We start from the raw sequence: 19,368 nt of genomic DNA, 5'->3' as shown, positions 1-19,368 counted from the left end.
TGGGAGCACTCACAAATTAAGAGGATGCATGCTGAACGAGGAGGAAGAGGAGCCGAGTGGTTCTCCTCACTGTCCGCCCGCCTCGAGAGGCCTCAGGTTTACAATGGGAGAGGAGGAGGCAAAATACTGTAGAAAACTTTAAATGGCAATTAAATGAAGCAAAGACGCCCTTCTCAATGGTGCAATGATGAAACGTTCAGAAGCATGTCTAAGGAAAAGATCGAGTGATTTGTCATGATCCTCAAATCCCTATTTTTGGATAAAAGCTCTAAGTAGTAAGAATAAGAAAGTAATTGTTGGACAAGCTTTTTGAAGGCTTGATGATGGGGAGGACTTTGATGTGAGTGTAGTAGTGATGTAGTGTTTCTCCCAGTGACTCAGTGAATCCCATAAGCTGCTGTACTATCTCAAGCAGCCAGACTGGGCCCTCTTTAATCACCACTGGGCAGGGACTGGGTTTTATCCAGTGAAGCCTCCTGCGTTGCAGAACTGCAAAACAAAAACAGAGTGAACAGCAAGGTGGAAGTGACACGTGAGGGGAGGGAGGGGGGGAGAGAGAGAGAGAGAGAGAGAGGGGGGAGGAGGAGTTCAATGAATGGGAGAGAGACACAATCAACATTTTGCACATAGGCAGCTGCCTACACATGCTGACAATTCTCCCAAGAACAGGTTTGGAAGTGAAGATGATTGCAAAATATTTGTGTTAAACACTGAACTGGCAGGAACAGCAGTCAGGGGGGTAGTCCCAGAAGAGTGTGTGTAGACACCCACCCACAAAAGACAGGGGGAGATGATGGGCTAAAATTGAATTAGAGCAGTCTGAGAGGAGAGAGGAGAACAAACACTGAAGGACAGCCACTCTAATGTGCTGAGAAGAACAGACACTGAAGGACAGCCACTCTAATGTGCTGAGGAGAACAGACACTGAAGTACAGCCACTCTAATGTGCTGAGGAGAACAGCACTGAAGGACAGCCACTCTATTGTGCTGAGGAGAACAGACACTGAAGGACAGCCACTCTAATGTGCTGAGGAGAACAGACACTGAAGGACACTAATGTGCTGAAAAGAACAGACAATGAAGGACAGCCACTCTAATGTGTGACACTGAAGGACAGCCAACAGACACTGAAGGACAGCCACTCTGTGCTACATGAAGGACAGCCACTCTAATGTGCGAGGAGAACAGCACTGAAGGACAGCCACTCTAATGTGCTGAGGAGAACAGACACTGAAGAACACTCTAATGTGCTGAGAAGAATAGACACTGAAGGACAGCCACTCTAATGTGCTGAGGAGAACAGACACTGAAGGACAGCCACTCTAATGTGCTGAGGACAACAGACACTGAAGTACAGCCACTCTAATGTGCTGAGGAGAACAGCACTGAAGGACAGCCACTCTAATGTGCTGAGGAGAACAGACACTGAAGTACAGCCACTCTAATGTGCTGAGGAGAACAGCACTGAAGGACAGCCACTCTGTGCTGAGGAGAACAGACACTGAAGTACAGCCACTCTAATGTGCTGAGGAGAACAGCACTGAAGGACAGCCACTCTGTGCTGAGGAGAACAGACACTGAAGGACAGCCACTCTAATGTGCATAGGAGAACAGACACTGAAGGACAGCCACTAATGTGCTGAGGAGAACAGACACTGAAGGACAGCCACTCTAATGTGCTGAGGAGAACAGACACTGAAGGACAGCCACTCTAATGGTTGAATTATTTTCCCCTATTCCAGCAGAAGTGGAGTAGTACAGGGAGCGTGTCAGTTGAGGGTCAGCACGATAAGGCATGTTGAGGCCCAGTGTTGCTAATGAATTGACATTACAGTAGGTCAATGGTGAAGCTCAGAGGGTCTGAAAAAGTGCAGTTAATGAAAAGATTACTCTCTTAAGATCAAGATCCCCTCCTTTTCCATTCCCTCCCTCATGTCCTCTCTTCACTGTACTCCAAATCCTCCCATATTCACACGAACATGTACATGCACACACACACAGATACAGCTATGTATGTATAGATGTATACTATTTTCCCTAAACACAGACTAATCAGTATAATGTTTGTTGTAAGTAATTGTGAACAACTATATTCATGTCTATGCATAAAACTTGTTTTTGTGGGGAAGGCTCTCTCAGAGCTCATTTTTCTGTTATTGCAGTGGACTTACAGTATATATAGTTATGTGCACTCTGATGGTTGGTGAGAGAGTGCACGTCTGTGTGTGTGTGTGTGTGTGTGTGCATGCTGTTCAGGTAGGTCTCGTCTTATAGCTGCAGGGTCAGGGCCACCTCCCTCCTAGGTTCTGTGTCAGCTCAGATCACTCCTCTACCAGTAATGAGCAATTGTTTACACCTCACTTTTCTGCTTTATTTCATATTTCTGGTTGAGTCTACTGTTGACATGGCTCCGGCTTGCTCTGTGTGTGTGTGGGTTGTGCAGTATTTTTATTTATTTAACCTTTATTTAATCGGGCAAGTCACTGAAGACAAATTGTTATTTTACAATGACGGCCTTCCCCGGCCAAACACTTCCCTAACCCTGACGACGCTGGCGAATTGTGCACCGCCCTACGGGACTCCCAATCACGGCCGGTTGTGATAAAGCCCGGGATCGAACTAGGGCCTGTAGTGATGCCTCTAGCACTGAGATGCATTGCCTTAGACCGCTCGCACGTGCATGAGTGCGTGCATTCTAGTGTGTGCATACGATTGTGTATGTCTTCAAAAACATGTCATGCTCAGAGAACCAAACTCACCTGCACTGAATAATTGATCTGTAAAATCTAGGGCGCATAAATGGTTTGTATGCAAGGCAGCTGCTGTAAGCATGCATCTATTAAAGCAGCAAGCAGCCAGGTTCTTTAAGGGAAGGGATGACATGGGTAGCCTGGGTAGACATGGGTAGGCTGGGTAGACATGGGTAGACATGGGTAGTATGGGATGACATGGGTAGGTAGGGAAAACATGGGTATGTAGGGAAGACATGGGTAGGAAGGGAAGACATGGGTAGGAAGGGAAGACATGGGTAGGTAGGGAAGACATGGGTAGGTAGGGAAGACATGGGTAGGAGGGGAAGACATGGGTAGGAGGGGAAGACATGGGTAGGAAGGGAAGACATGGGTAGGAAGGGAAGACATGGGTAGGAGGGGAAGACATGGGTAGGAGGGGAAGACATGGGTAGGAGGGGAAGACATGGGTAGGAAGGGAAGACATGGGTAGGAAGGGAAGACATGGGTAGGAAGGGAAGACATGGGTAGGAAGGGAAGACATGGGTAGGAAGGAAGACATGGGTAGGAAGGGAAGACATGGGTAGGAGGGGAAGACATGGGTAGGAGGGGAAGACATGGGTAGGAAGGGATGAAGCAAGCTGGAAAATGAACTCATTCAGCTCAAGGATAAGTGGCTTAAATCCCTTGACCTGATTGGTGGTGAGAGAGACACGCATCAAGTTCTAGATCATTCATCTGAAAAGCTTTTACTGGCCGTTCATTCAGATAGAGGAGAGACCAGGATGTCCAGTGTTAGTCAAAGACTTTCATTCAGATAGAGGAGAGACCAGGATGTCCAGTGTTAGTCAAGGACGTTCATTCAGATAGAGGAGAGACCAGGATGTCCAGTGTTAGTCAAAGACTTTCATTCAGATAGAAGAGAGACCAGGATGTCCAGTGTTAGTCAAAGACTTTCATTCAGATAGAAGAGAGACCAGGATGTCCAGTGTTAGTCAAAGACTTTCATTCAGATAGAAGAGAGACCAGGATGTCCAGTGTTAGTCAAGGACTTTCATTCAGATAGAGGAGAGACCAGGATGTCCAGTGTTAGTCAGACTTTCATTCAGATAGAAGAGAGACCAGGATGTCCAGTGTTAGTCAAAGACTTTCATTCAGATAGAAGAGAGACCAGGATGTCCAGTGTTAGTCAAGGACTTTCATCTCCGCTTAACACAAATAGTTCAATGTTAGATGGACTGGGTTTAATTGACGAGAGAGACACAAGGGATTGTGATGATCAAAAGGAAGCACCAGAGATATATATATAGAGAGAGTTGGGCCAAGTTTTAGAACGGCTGCCATGTTAGCACCTTTATTCTCCTGTTGGTGATGTACCAATACGAGAGCAGTTCCCTGTGAAATGACCCGACAGTTCTGACACTTCCCTGTGAAATGACCCGACAGTTCTGACACTTCCCTGTGAAATGACCCGACAGTTCTGACACTTCCCTGTGAAATGACCCGCTGTAAATAAGCAAGACAGAGCAGCGAATTGAACAGATGTTTTTATTGATTAAATCAAATCAAACTTTATTTGTCACATGTGCCGTGTAGACCTTACTGTGAAATGCTTACTTATACAAGCCCTTAACCAACAGTGCAGTTCAAGAAAGTTGAGAAAATATTTACCAAATAAAATAAAGTAAAAAATAAAATAAAATAAAAAGTAACACAATAACATAACAATAATGATGCTATATACAGGAGGTACTGGTACCGAGTCAGTGTGCGGGGGTAATTTGTACATGTAGGTAGGGGTGAAGTGACTATGTATAGATAATAAACAGCGAGTAGCAGCAGTGTACAAAACAAATGGAGGGGGCGGGGGGGGGGGCAATGTAAATAGCCCGGTGGCCATTTGATTAATTGTTCAGCAGTCTTTTGGCTTATGGCTTATGAACTTGAAAATGTATTAATGAACTAGGCGCACCATGTCAAATGTTTTTAGTCTCCTGAAGGGGAAAAGGTTTTGTCGTGCCCTCTTCACAACTGTCTTGGTGTGTTTGGACCATGATAATTCGTTGGTGAGGTGGACACCAAGGAACTTGAAACTCTCGACCCGCTCCACTACAGCCCCGTTGATGTTAAAGGGGGCCTGTTCGGGCCGCCTTTTCCTGTAATCCACGATCAGCTCCTTTGTCTTGCTCACATGGAGGGAGGGGTTGTTGTCCTGGCACCACACTGCCAGGTCTCTGACCTCCTCCCTATAGGCTGTCTCGTCATTGTCGGTGATCAGGCCTTCCACTGTTGTGCCCTCAGCAAACTTAATGATGGTGTTGGAGTCGTGTTTGGCCACGCATTCGTGGGTGAACAGTAAGTACAGGAGGGGACTAAGTACACACCTCTGAGGGGCCCCTGTGTTGAGGATCAGCGTGGCTGGCGTGTTGTTGTCTACACTTACCACCTGGGGGCAGCACGTCAGGAAGACCAGGATCCAGTTGCAGAGGGAGGTGTTTAGTCACAGTCCTTAGCTTAGTGATGACCTTTGTGGTTACTATGGTGTTGAACGCTGAACTGTAGTCAATGAACAGCATTCTCACATAGGTGTTCCTTTTGTCCAGGTGGGAAAGGGCAGTGTAGAGTGAAATTGAGATGGTGTCATCTGTGGATCTGTTGGGGCGGTATGCAAATTGGAGTGGTATGCGAATTGGAGTGGGTCTAGGGTATCTGGGAGGATGCTGTTGATGTGAGCCATGACCAGCCTTTCAAAGCACTTCATGGCTACCGACGTGAGCGCTACGGGCGGTAATCATTTAGGCAGGTTACCTTCACTTCCTTGGGCACAGGGACTGTGGTGGCCTGCTTGAAACATGTAGGCATTACAGACTCGGTCAGGGAGAGGTTGAAAATGTCAGTGAAGACACTTACATTCGGAATAATGTGTATCCAAGTTGGTACTGTGGTGTTGGTACTGTGGTGTTGGTACTGTGGTGTTGGTACTGTGGTGTTGGTACTGTGGTGTTGGTACTGTGGTGTTGGTACTGTGGTGTTGGTACTGTGGTGTTGGTACTGTGGTGTCAACAAAATTGCATATCTGTTTTCACTGGACATCTTCATAGGTTTAGAATACGATCAGAAATAAAAAGCACAACGCAGAAGCGTCATTTATCACTTAGAAACAGCTATGGAGGAGAAAACTGTATTGGCCCAACTCTCTATGTATGACTGGAAAGCACTTGCTTCAGGTGTTGTGTAGGTGGAGGATGTTAGAACATAGCACCTTTAGAAGTCTCTCCATTCAATAGAGAGGAATGGTTGGAAGTGATTGTGTAATGGTTCACGGAACACTCGCTAACACAAATTGCTCATTTTAACGCTCGGTAACCAAGTAACAACTCAGTAACCAATCAGGGATCCAGGCTGGGCATAAATGTGTGTGGTATGTAACATAGGCTATGCTGGTGGAGGTGCCTGGGAAATAATTCATGTTAGTGGGGACATTGCTTATTCATAGAGTAAATTGCTCACAGGCAGTCACATTATGCTTAGTATTCAAGCTGACTGGTCTATGGGCCGGAAACAAGCTTAAAGCTACAGTGGTGAATGGCCAACAACCCTACATCTACATATTGGAACCTCTAATCTTGGCAATTTGGCTGGTAAACTGATTTATTTCTATGTCCACCATGCCCCTGTCCCCATCATGCCTCAGACCCTACCATATGACTCTGCACAGGGAACAAACTACTTCTACGTCATCAACTCACTCCCAACACTGAAACCCAACTATCAGTGCTCACAGTGCTCACAGTGCTCACACAATATGAGAATTAAAGGACATTCCCTGTATCACATACACAGTAGATGATTTATATGGGCTTGGTCAAGCCACAGGGAACGCAATGCGTTTGAATCATTTAGCTTCATGCTGTCATGAAAAATGAATGTAGTTTGTGGCTGATAGCCTGGCTTCATCCTAGAGCATTGGGCTAGTTGAGTGTTGCCACTGCACTCTCACACACTCCATTACCCAGTCAGCAGTGGGAAGCTAGGTGTGGAGCGAAAACCTCTACCTGGGACAATGAGGCAGTCAATATAATGTGAATATAATAATGCAAAAATAACTACCATCTAAAAGACTTCCATTAGTGTGTTAATTCAATTGCAGGTATTAAACAGCTGTGGTTGGCTCAGCCTGCTCGCCTCTGTTTCTACCTCACTGCACCTTCAAATTCCATCTTAATAACAAACGGCCTTTCCTTTATTCATACTCACACTCTCCCGCAAATCCTCCCCTTTATTCCCTACATGCTCCATATGGTGCCTGGCTTATGTTTTTGGAGCATCTGATTCCTCAACTTTAGAAACGCTGCTGTCACTTGTGTCATCGTCTCTCCCTTCTTCTCTCTCATGTTCTCTCTCTGTTTATTTGTTCATGCGTCGAGACACAGAGCTGTCTGTAATCTTCATCAGGCCTCTGCTCATTTCAGATGACGAGACCTCTCTGTTGCAGGTACCTCCAGTTCAGCTGAGGAGATCTCTCTGTTGCAGGTACCTCCAGTTCAGCTGAGGAGACCTCTCTGTTGCAGGTACCTCCAGTTCAGCAGAGGAGACCTCTCTGTTGCAGGTACCTCCAGTTCAGCAGAGGAGACCTCTCTGTTGCAGGTACCTTCAGTTCAGTTGAGGAGACCTCTCTGTTGCAGGTACCTTCAGTTCAGTTGAGGAGACCTCTCTGTTGCAGGTACCTTCAGTTCAGTTGAGGAGACCTCTCTGTTGCAGGTACCTCCAGTTCAGTTGAGGAGACCTCTCTGTTGCAGGACCTCTCTGTTGCAGGTACCTTCAGTTCAGTTGAGGAGACCTCTCTGTTGCAGGTACCTTCAGTTCAGTTGAGGAGACCTCTCTGTTGCAGGTACCTTCAGTTCAGTTGAGGAGACCTCTCTGTTGCAGGTACCTCCAGTTCAGTTGAGGAGACCTCTCTGTTGCAGGTACCTTCAGTTCAGTTGAGGAGACCTCTCTGTTGCAGGTACCTTCAGTTCAGTTGAGGAGACCTCTCTGTTGCAGGTACCTTCAGTTCAGTTGAGGAGACCTCTCTGTTGCAGGTACCTTCAGTTCAGTTGAGGAGACCTCTCTGCCTGACGCCAGTGTGCTTGCATGTGATGAGAGCGCTGATCGTGGCCCACACACTGGACGACATCATACCACATGAATCAATCAGTTCCTTTACCTTACACTCCCACTCTGATCATTAAGACATAAGAGAGGGAGGCTACTAAGAGGTTCTCTTCAGTGAATGTAATTTCTCTGCCATTGGTCCCCAGCCTCCCATTCCCTCTTATCCACTATCTAGGCCTATCATTTTCACATCATGAATATGCTGATTTCTAAGTGTTACCCTTATCTATCCTCAAGCTTGAGATGCTGGATGAAAATAACAGCAATCATTTAAATGACCATTAGGATCTAGTCAACAGATCACAGAGAGAAAACTACAGGGTAATGGGCAAGCAACAGTATGATGGGCAAGCTACAGTATGATGGGCAAACTACAGGATGGTGGGAAAACTACAGGATGATAGGAAAACTACAGGGTAATGGGAAAACTACAGGATGATGGGAAAACTACAGGGTAATGGGAAAACTACAGGATGATGGGAAAACTACAGGGTAATGGGAAAACTACAGGATGATGGGAAAACTACAGGGTAATGGGAAAACTACAGGGTAATGGGAAAACTATAGGGTAATGGGAGAACTACATGGTAATGGGAAAACTGCAGGGTAATGGGAAAACTACAGGGTAATGGGAAAACTACAGGGTAATGGGAAAACTACAGGATGATGGGAAAACTACAGGGTAATGGGAAAACTACAGGGTAATGGGAAAACTATAGGGTAATGGGAGAACTACATGGTAATGGGAAAACTGCAGGGTAATGGGAAAACTACAGGGTAATGGGAAAACTACAGGGTAATGGGAAAACTACAGGGTAATGGGAAAACTACAGGGTAATGGGAAACCTGCAAGGTAATGGGAAAACTGCAGGGTAATGGGAAAACTACAGGGTAATGGGAAAACTACAGGATGATGGGAAAACTACAGGATGATGGGAAAACTAAAGGATGATGGGAAAACTACAGGGTAATGGGAAAACTACAGGATGATGGGAAAACTACAGGATGATGGGAAAACTACAGGATGATGGGAAAACTACAGGGTGATGGGAAGACTACAGGATGATGGGAAAACTACAGGGTAATGGGAAAACTACAGGGTGATGGGAAAACTACAGGGTAATGGGAAAACTACAGGATGATGGGAAAACTACAGGATGATGGGAAAACTACAGGATGATGGGAAAACTACAGGGTGATGGGAAAACTACAGGGTGATGGGAAAACTACAGGATGATGGGAAAACTACAGGGTAATGGGAAAACTACAGGATGATGGGAAAACTACAAGGTAATGGGAAAACTACAAGGTAATGGGAAAACTACATGATGGTGGACAAACTACAGGGTAATGGGAAAACTACAGGATGGTGGGCAAACTACAGGGTAATGGGCAGACTACAGGGTAATTGTCATGTATTGTCATATATTGTCATGTCTTGTCCCTGTGCTTTCTCTTCTATTCGTTTCCCCCTGCTGGTCTTATTAGGTTTCTTTCCCTCTCTCTATCCCTCTCTCTCTCTATCGTTCCGTTCCTGCTCCCAGCTGTTCCTCATTCTCCTAACGACCTCGTTTACTCTTTCACACCTGTCCCCTATTTTGCCCTCTGATTAAGTCTCTATTTCTCTCTCTGTTTCTGCTTCTGTCCTTGTCGGATTCTTGTTTGCTGTTTGCTGTGTTCTTGTTCCGTCCTGTCGTGTTTTGCCTTATCTTCAGATGCTGCGTGTGAGCAGGTGTCTCTGTCAGCTACGGCCCGCGCCTACCCGAAGGGACCTGCAGTCTGTTGCCGCTTATCCTGCAATTCCCCTCTACAACTAGAGGATTTCTGTTTTCCCCGTTTGGACATTTCCTGTAAAGGATTGAGGATTATGTTATTTCTGTTTGGATTTTAAAAAACTCAGTTTCTGTTAAGTCGCTTTTGGGTCCTCACTCACCTGCATAACAGTAATGGGCAGACTACAGGGTAATGGGCAGACTACAGGGTAATGGGCAGACTACAGGGTAATGGGCAGACTACAGGGTAATGGGCAGACTACAGGGTAATGGGCAGACTACAGGGTAATGGGCAGACTACAGGGTAATGGGCAGACTACAGGGTAATGGGCAGACTACAGGGTAATGGGCAGACTACAGGGTAATGGGCAGACTACAGGGTAATGGGCAGACTACAGGGTAATGGGCAGAATACAGGGTAATGGGCAGACTACAGGGTAATGGGCAGACTACAGGGTAATGGGCAGACTACAGGGTAATAGGCAGACTACAGGGTAATGGGAAAACTACAGGATGGTGGGCAAACTACAGGGTAATGTTAGTGCTTCTTTATCCTCTGGTCAGTGCTTCAGTAGTAGCCCTCTACAGACTCAGTCCTCACAGCATTAGTGAAGTGTGGGGATCATGGAGCCTACACTTACTACTCTGTCACTGGGTTGGGAATGGTCAAACTAACACGTGCCCTCTCGGACCCTAGGAAGCCATTTGTCATGTGTTCTAGAGCTGTCACTAGGAGGAAATTACTGGAAGATTAGAGTGTAACACAGTTCTTTATCAGGAGCATCCTGCTACTGCAGCCTGTACACTGTTCACCACGACGTCAACTGACCCAGGTATGATGCCACTGACTGAGCAGTCAGTAATAATGATATGCTATTAAAGTATGATGATTACATAAGCAGTGCAGTCCACAGTCACTTTCATAAAAGAAAAACAGATTCACCTACACAATGTCTTATCAAGGCAAAATATCACGGAGCTCCACAGAGTGCTAATTATATACAGAGCCTTTCTTTCCCTCCATGTTTTTCAGCTGACGCTCTGCAGCTAAGAATGAGCCTGTTCAATCAATAGCTTAGTTTATTGCTTTGCCATTATTAAAGTGGTCCAACTCGCTGTGTATCTATGACCATGACTGTAAACACCTTTATGGAGGAAATCAGGCTAAGCCGTGATTTATGGTCAGGCAATAGCAGGGGACGCTTATCAAGGGTCCTTGGAGAGAAACAGGAAATTGAGTTTGTCCAGTGTAATGGTGGGTAGAGAGACAGGCAGACCGATCCCTTCCTATTAGCAGAGATGTGTTATTCATGAGGGCAAATTTAGTGTGAACTATGTTTCATTGATATTCTACACAGTCACTTCTCACTGTCTAGGGACCAGAACCATTTTATTTTCTTCATTTATTTATCTATTTTCCCCTCGGTGACGACTAGGAATAAAGGGACTGGGTGACCGTGGGGTCACATGGTCAACCGTCAGGACCAATAGCGGGCTGTTAAATCATTCTCCCCAGTAACGAACTAATAACAGCATCTCTCATCAGCTGGGTGGGGAGGGTAGGGGGGAGAGATGGGCCTGGGAGGGTGGGGAGAGAGACGGGCCCTGTGAGGGTGGAGAGAGAGACTGGTCCTGTGAGGGTGGAGAGAGAGACTGGTCCTGTGAGGGTGGAGAGAGAGACTGGTCCTGTGAGGGTGGGGAGAGAGACTGGTCCTAGGAGGGTGGAGAGAGAGACTGGTCCTGTGAGGATGGGGAGAGAGATGGTCCTAGGAGGGTGGGGAGAGAGACTGGTCCTAGGAGGGTGGAGAGAGACTGGTCCTTTGAGGATGGAGAGAGAGACTGGTCCTAGGAGGGTGGAGAGAGAGACTGGTCCTGTGAGGGTGGAGAGAGAGAGACTGGTCCTAGGAGGGTGGAGAGAGAGACTGGTCCTGTGAGGGTGGAGAGAGAGACTGGTCCTAGGAGGGTGGAGAGAGAGACTGGTCCTGTGAGGGTGGAGAGAGAGACTGGTCCTGTGAGGGTGGAGAGAGAGACTGGTCCTGTGAGGGTGGAGAGAGAGACTGGTCCTAGGAGGGTGAAGTCAATAGGGAGGGGGGAGGGAGAGAGTCAGCACCAGAAATAGCTGCGGTGCCACATTTCCAGAAACATATTATCTCTCTTTCAGAACCTCTTTTATTCTGCGTGTGTGTGTCCAACGCTATTTATATAATACAACTAAGGCTGAATGTCTTATTGTGTGAGCAAACAATGCTGTTATGATTCTGAAACATTCATTTCTTGCATGTTAATTAGATGACGGCTGCACTACACCGTCCTCATGTACCTCCTCTCAGTTTAAATCAATCTGTCTGTCAACAGCTCACCTAACAAACATTTCTCAACTCTGACTAGAACTACGTGATCTGTCTCAGTCATTCCTAGACAACCTTTTTTATCTACCTGTTGTGTGTGAATGCATGTTGTGTATCCACAATGGCTCGGGGGGTGATGAGATCAGTGAGGTTGCAGGTGTGGAGCGCATGGTCTCTAGTGGAAAAAGTCTAGCTGATGCCAGCTGCAGAGGAGACAGCCGCCGTGCCATGCCACTGTGCCGTAGTATGCCGCTGTGCCCTGAAAGTAGGGCGAGGGTGGAGCTCACACGTTCCCTCCCGTCTCTCACACCGGAGACACAGACAAGCTTAGGGGTTATTTTAAGCAGCTCCATGGCATCTACATCAACAGCTGCTGTTTCCCCTGCTACAGGAGGGGAGGGATGCTAAACAGGAACAGATCCTGGTCCAAGGAGAGGACAGGAGATATAATGTTAAGACACTACACTGTACTGTTTGGTTTCTTTACACATTATCTGAGGCGTGGATAGACAAAATGAATAAGATGGTAGATTATTCTGAGTAAAAAATTAATTACTGGGTCCTGACATGCTGGGGAAGGGGGGGGGGGAGACGACGGAGAGGGGAGGGGGAAGACAGAGGAGATATGGGGAAGGAGGGGGATCTTTCCATATAAAGCTTGATTAGCATCTGGGCCAATTCAAATTCTTTCCCTATCTAAGTAGGATCTACGCACCCCCCCCCCCCCTCTCCCTTTATCTCACTCTCATCATTTTCCAGTGTCATGGTTGATACCAAGCTCTATTAAAGACATGCACAAAGCAAAATGTGAATTTTAAAAAGCAAGGCACGGAAAAGTTGAATCACAGGCCTGAGTGTGACGGCAGCTCTGAGAGGTGAAAGGAAGAGGTACTGGGTGGATAATGGAACAGATAAGGAAACCATCTACCTGGGCCATTCAATGATTCATAGCTTAAACATAGTTTCTCTTTAGTAAATAGCATCCAAACGCAGTGTAGTCCACAAAGTGGAGCAGGGTGAAACTGTAGTATGACATAAACAGTGCTGTTTGTGTCAGGAGATCAATGCCAATACCATGTGTATGAAGTACAGTATACATTAAAATGGGAAAAGGCGAGCCAAAGAACAGTTGGTAAATAGGAAAGATGTCAATATTATGAATATAAAGCTGTTTTTCAAATAGGCGGCAATGTGATACATTGAAATATTTCTTAAACAGGGTGATCCATTGACTGTGTCTGAGTCTGTGTATCTGTTTGATACATCCTCCCAACCTTTATTTCCCAGGAGCATCCAGCATGTTTCTACTCATTTAGCCAAGTGCCATGTTCAATACATCTCCTTGTAAATAGAATAGTGAAAGAGAAAATAGGGAGAGAGAAATAAACAAACTGAAAAAGAGTGGAATGTAATGTGGAAGTAAAGTGACCACTATTTGATTGGGAAGTGTCCTCTCACAACAATGTAATACATTTTAGAGAAAGGAATAAGAATAACCCTTTCTAGTTTTGTCCTTTTTGTAATCCTCTTGTTTTCGTCTAAGACATTCCTCTTGGCTTTGTGATAGGTCCCGGTATAGTGCTTTACTGGCAGGCCTACAGGTGTGGGAGATGTGTGCCCCAATGCAGTGGACCGTGTAATGCGTCCCGACACTGATTCCACTCTCGTGCAAGGGCAGAGATGGCAGTGGCTGTGCCGTGTCCCCCGACCAAAGTGCATAGTCTTTTCCCCTCCGGCACTATAGCACCAAATGCATCTGTGTGCGACACATGACTATCAAGGACTCTTCCAAATCTTGTAATCAGTGTCGCACTCTGTGATACTGTTCAACAGTTTTATACACAGTTCAACCTTGAGAGGACCTCTATTCGGGAGTATGTTTGCATGGTGGATTGGGAGGATGCATTGTTAGTTGGTTGTCACCCAGCTGCAGAGTTGACAAACAGGATTACGGGGCCTGTCCCTGTTCAAGTAGCATGATACACACCACTCCGTTCCCCTTCTCCGCTACGGTCACCAGACCCGACACACTGAGAAGGTCTGTGAAGTCAGACGCTGAATGTCACAGCTTCAACACACTTTGGGGAGGAGGAGGAATATTCAGATACATGCATCTGTCTATGCTGTCTCCTGTCCTTAAAGAGACTTTCCCTGCTCCTGAATTCCAGTGTAGCAGCCCTGGGATTAGGTAGCAGCGAGTTAAAAGGCAACAGAAACCTATCGATTAGAGGGAGTGAATGAGTGCCATGATGCCTTGAATAATGAATTGAAGGGAACACAGCCACCGCTTGTCAAATGTCATTACGAGGGGAAAGACTTGTGCTTTTCTCCTGTTGGTGGATTCCCCCTGTAGATCAGCAGATGGATAAGTCACACTACGGGGCCATGGAAGCGTGTCACCAAACAGCAGGAAGTCTGACTGTCTCTGAGAAACTTAACATAACTTTAAGTGAGCATTCCACACCCCATTTATCCCCCCTGCTTTCACAGGTGTGCTTTGACAGGTATTTTCTAATCCTTGCAGTAAAGGACTGGTTAATGAGAGGGGATTTACAACACACACACACACACACACACACACACACACACACACACACACACACACACACACACACACACACACACACACACACACACACACACACACACACACACACACACACACACACGTCTCTCTCTCTCTGACTATGGTTCTGAGTATAGTAGAGTTGTAGTGAGCTGAAAGACACAGATTAACTTCCTCTTATGACTACTATCTCCCAGAGGTGAGGAAATATTGGAAAACTGAGAAAACAAATGTTGTGTGTGCAGGAGGCGTACCTGTAATATAGATCCAATCAGACTTCCTGAGGAACTAACTACAGCGTACAACTGAAGCTCATGTTATTGTTTGGACTGATCTTGAACAGACTCTAAGAGCAACACAGGCCTCATTCTGGAACCGACTTAGACACCAGAGGATTTGGAGTTGTGGATACTGAGCCAAGAGAGTAATGCAATGTCCACATTTGTATTGAGTGGCTCAATAGCAGCAGAATTCCTCAAAGGCCCAATGTCACTCCGTGAAGCCAGAAAATCTATGATAGCAACAGGTCACTTGGCACGAGTCATCTATCAGGACAGAATACGTTTTTCTCTGTAATATAGATATATCTGACAGTCTCTCTCTGGTCTGGCCTCCCTACATCATCTCTCATACTGTTAACTCCTGACCTGGCTGTCTCCATATCTCCCATCTCCTTTATCATCCTACCCCCTTGCCCTTCGGTCTTCCTAGTCAATATCTCACTCTTTTCTCACTTTGATTCCACGTACAGTATTTCTCCTCTCCCCCAATATATCTTTCTCGACGTCATTGAAAATAATATTCAAAAAACCATTCTTCTTTCCTTTCAAGTTCTGAAGTGGACATCAAAGTCAGACGGCAGAATTTAAATTCAGAATCAAACCCCAGACTAAATGTAGCTATGTCCTCTTATACATGTTCCTCTCTCTGTCCTCTCTCCAGGCTGCAGGCTGGAGTTGCTGCTGGTTCTCTGTGGTTTGGAGCTTTCTTGGTCCTGCCCACACCACTGTATCTGCTACACCGCGCCCAGTACTGTCAGCTGCCAGGCACACAACTTCCTGTCTGTCCCCGAAGGCATTCCCCCGCACAGCGAGCGCATCTTCCTGCAGAACAACAAGATCCACCGACTGCTGCAGGGCCACTTCAGCCCCACCACGGTCACACTGTGGATCTACTCCAACAACATCACCTACATCGAACCCTCCACCTTCCACGGCTTCGCCCAGCTGGAGGAGCTGGACCTGGGGGACAACCGTCACCTGCGTTCCCTGGCTGCAGACACCTTCCATGGGCTGGGCCGGCTCCATGCTCTGCACCTGTACCGCTGTGGGCTCAGTGCGCTGCCCAGTAACATCTTCCAGGGGCTACGCAACCTGCAGTATCTCTACCTACAGGTACACTGGGGCTCTATGGCACTCTGAGTCAAATGAAACAATTCTGCATTATAAATTATAATTTTAAAAATCTATATACATTTATTCACTACCGTTCAAAAGTTTTGGCTCATTTAGAAATGTTCTTGTTTTTCCAAAGAAAAGCAACATTTTTTATCAAATAGATCAGAAATACAGTGTAGACATTGTTCATGTCGTAAATGACTATTGTAGCTGGAAACGGCAGATGTTTTAATGGAATATCTACATAGGAACAGAGGCCCATTATCAGCAACCATCACTCCTGTGTTCCAATGGCACGTTGTGTTATCTAATCCAAGTTTATCATTTTAAAAGACTAATTGATCATTGGAAAACCCTTTTGCAATTAACAGTGAAGAGGTGACTCTGGGATGCTGGCCTTCTAGGCAGAGTTGCAAAGAAAAAGACAGATCTTAGACTGGCCAATACAAATAAAAGATTAAGATGGACAAAATAACACAGACACTGGACAGAGGAACTCTGCCTCTTCACTGTTGACGTTGAGACTGGTGTTTTGAGGGTACTATTTAATGAAGCTGCCAGTTGAGGAATTGGGAGGTGTCTGTTTCTCAAACTAGACACTAATATACTTGTCCTCTTGCTCAGTTGTGCACCGTGGCCTCCCACTCCTCTTTCTATTCTGGTTAGAGCCCGTTTGCACTGTTCTGTGAAGGGAGTAGTACACAGTGTTGCACGAGATCTTCCATTTTTTGGCAATTTCTCGCATGGAATAACCTTAATTTCTCAGAATAAGAATAGACTGACGAGTTTCAGAAGAAAGTCTTTGTTTCTGGCCATTTTGAGCCTGTAATCGAACCCACAAATGCTGATGCTCCAGATACTGTAAGTCGCTCTGGATAAGAGCGTCTGCTAAATGACTTAAATGTAAATGTACTCAAGTAGTCTAAAGAAGGCCAGTTTTAATGCTTCTTTAATCAGAATAGTTTTCATCTGTGCTAACAGAATTGCAAAAGGGTTTTCTGTTGATCAATTAGTCTTTTAAAATGCTAAACTTGGATTAGATAACACAACGTGCCATTGGAACACAGGAGTGATGGTTGCTGATAATGGGCCTCTGTTCGCTTATGTAGATATTCCATAAAACAATCTGCCATTTCCAGTTACAACAGTCATTTACAACATTAACAATGTCTACACTGTATTTCTGATCAATTTTATTTTATTTTCATGGACAAAAAACATGCTTTTCTTTCAAAAACAAGGACATTTCTAAGTGACCCAAAACTTTTGAACGGTAGTGTATACCCAGTGCTGTTAAGCTGTGGTTTCTCTGTCCTACTTTATAGTAGCCACATACCTTATAACCAAACAACATGTTGGTAGGTACAGTGTTACAGAGTACTGAAGGTGTATAACCTCTCCATGTTGCTGTGTTTGGCTGTTCTCAGGATAATCACCTGGAGTTCCTGCAGGATGACATCTTTGTGGACCTCCACAACCTGAGCCACCTGTTCCTGCATGGGAACCGTCTGTGGTCGCTGCACCAGAACACCTTCCGGGGGCTGGGGGCCCTGGACCGCCTGCTGCTGCACCACAACCAGCTGCAGTGGGTGGACCGCCTGGCCTTCCACGACCTGCGTCGCCTCACCACCCTCTACCTGTTCAACAACTCACTGACCGAGCTGTCCGGAGACTGCCTGGCACTGCTGCCTGCCCTGGAGTACCTGCGCCTCAACGACAACCCCTGGGAGTGTGACTGCAAGGCCCTGTCGCTGTGGGACTGGCTCAAACACTTCAGAGGTTCTACTTCGTCCGTAGGCTGTCAGGTCCCAGCCGAGGTGGCTGGGAAGGACCTCAAGCAGCTCCGCAAGGAGGACTTCCCCAACTGCTCTGGCTCTGAGTCCCTGCACCAGAGCAAGACCTGGGCCGGGACTGATAAGGTGTCTCTGAAGAAGGAGCCACACCCGGTGCCACCGCCTCACTCCCACCCCCACAGCCCTCACCACGAGGCGCCATACTACCCCTCGCCGCCTTCGCCTCTGCCCCATCCGCCCCCGTCCATAAGCGGGGAGGCCCCGGGATCAGAGGGACAGCCTGGGGTGGCGCCCCCTCAGAGGCCAGGCCGTGCTCGGAACTGCACCCGCCAGCGCGTCAGGGGAGGCAAGGGGAAGGGGCAGAACGAGGTGCATACCTTAAAGGAGATGGCCGATAAAGAATATTCCTTGCCTGATTTTGAAGGGGGCAAATATGACCACACGTCCCCGGATGGCACCATCACGCGGAGGAAGCATAAGTGCCCTCCCCGGACCACTGTTCGCCCCCCTAGTGGGGTGCAACAAGCCACCAATAGGGCCATGTTCTCCCAGCCCTTAGTGCATCTCAGCACCATACTGGGAGCTTTGTTGCCCGTGACCATTGTCCATATTCTCCGCTGACCTAGAGGGGGGGAATAGATACTGGCTAAACAACAACAGTGCAGTCCTCAGACCTGCTCTAGCTCCTGCACAACAAGGCCTGTGTGTGTGTGTGTGTGTGTACTTTGTGTGTATGTGGTTGTGTGTGTAAAACATTGTGTAGGGAGCTTCGCTGTTTAGACTCAAATAGACTTTCAATCATCAACATAAAATGTGAAAAGACTCACGATGCTGTGTGAGGGACGGGGATGTGTGAGGGACGGGGATGTGTGAGGGACGGGGATGTGTGAGGGACGGGGATGTGTGAGGGATGGGGATGTGTGAGGGACGGGGATGTGTGAGGGACGGGGATGTGTGAGGGACGGGGATGTGTGAGGGACAGGGATGTGTGAGGGACAGGGATGTGTGAGGGACAGGGAGTGAGGAAAGACAAAAGGAAAACAGAACACGCTTGCACTGCCACTGTTGCCATTATGTTGTCATTTCCTGTTGTCTTGGCCTCTTTCTGTCTGAGTTCTGTCTTCGACTCTACTGGAGCGCAGGTAACCAAACTGTTTTGGAAAAGAGACGTTGCAAATGCAGAAATGTAGCTATGAGACAGATAGACTCGAAGGAAAACGTGTTGGAGACTTTTTATCAGTTCACAGTTTATAAATCCTTATTGAGGGGCGAAATAGAAAACAGATGACGTGGTGAAAGAAACCATCACAGAGAAGTCTAGCCCAATCTCGTGTTTCATATTATTTGCCAAATGTTTTTTTATTACATTAATTGCCAATAGCCGCTCCATAGAATTGGGCCGCCAAGGTATCCGAGGGTATTGCTCATCAACAGGGAGATAAGCAGGAAGATGCCCGGTCATAAATCATAATTCCATATCAGAACAGGAATGTGCAACACTCACTTCTTAGCAGAAGTAATGGAAAACTATAGAAACAGCAATTGAAAGAGCAGCACACAAACAGACCAGTCAGCTCCAGGTACAGTATGATAACTAGGTCACTTCTGC

At 46.6% G+C, this 19,368-nt stretch overlaps 1 protein-coding gene across 1 annotated transcript in view; it reads left to right on the top strand.

Moving 5' to 3' along the window:
• Positions 1-18,557, top strand: part of LOC124006111 (reticulon-4 receptor-like 1) — a 245,807-nt gene extending 227,250 nt beyond the window's left edge. The window contains exons 2-3 of the mRNA XM_046315896.1: positions 15,512-15,963; positions 17,394-18,557. Coding sequence (XP_046171852.1) covers positions 15,512-15,963; positions 17,394-18,380 — 1,439 coding nt within the window. The 3' untranslated portion in view covers positions 18,381-18,557. The remainder of the gene's footprint in view (positions 1-15,511; positions 15,964-17,393) is intronic.
• The last annotated feature ends 811 nt before the right edge of the window (positions 18,558-19,368 follow it).

This window comes from Oncorhynchus gorbuscha, linkage group LG19 (assembly GCF_021184085.1).
Source record: "Oncorhynchus gorbuscha isolate QuinsamMale2020 ecotype Even-year linkage group LG19, OgorEven_v1.0, whole genome shotgun sequence".
Lineage (NCBI taxonomy): Eukaryota > Metazoa > Chordata > Actinopteri > Salmoniformes > Salmonidae > Oncorhynchus > Oncorhynchus gorbuscha.
The sequence above is the reverse complement of the archived record's forward strand: the minus strand, read 5'-3'. Positions and strand labels throughout refer to the sequence as shown.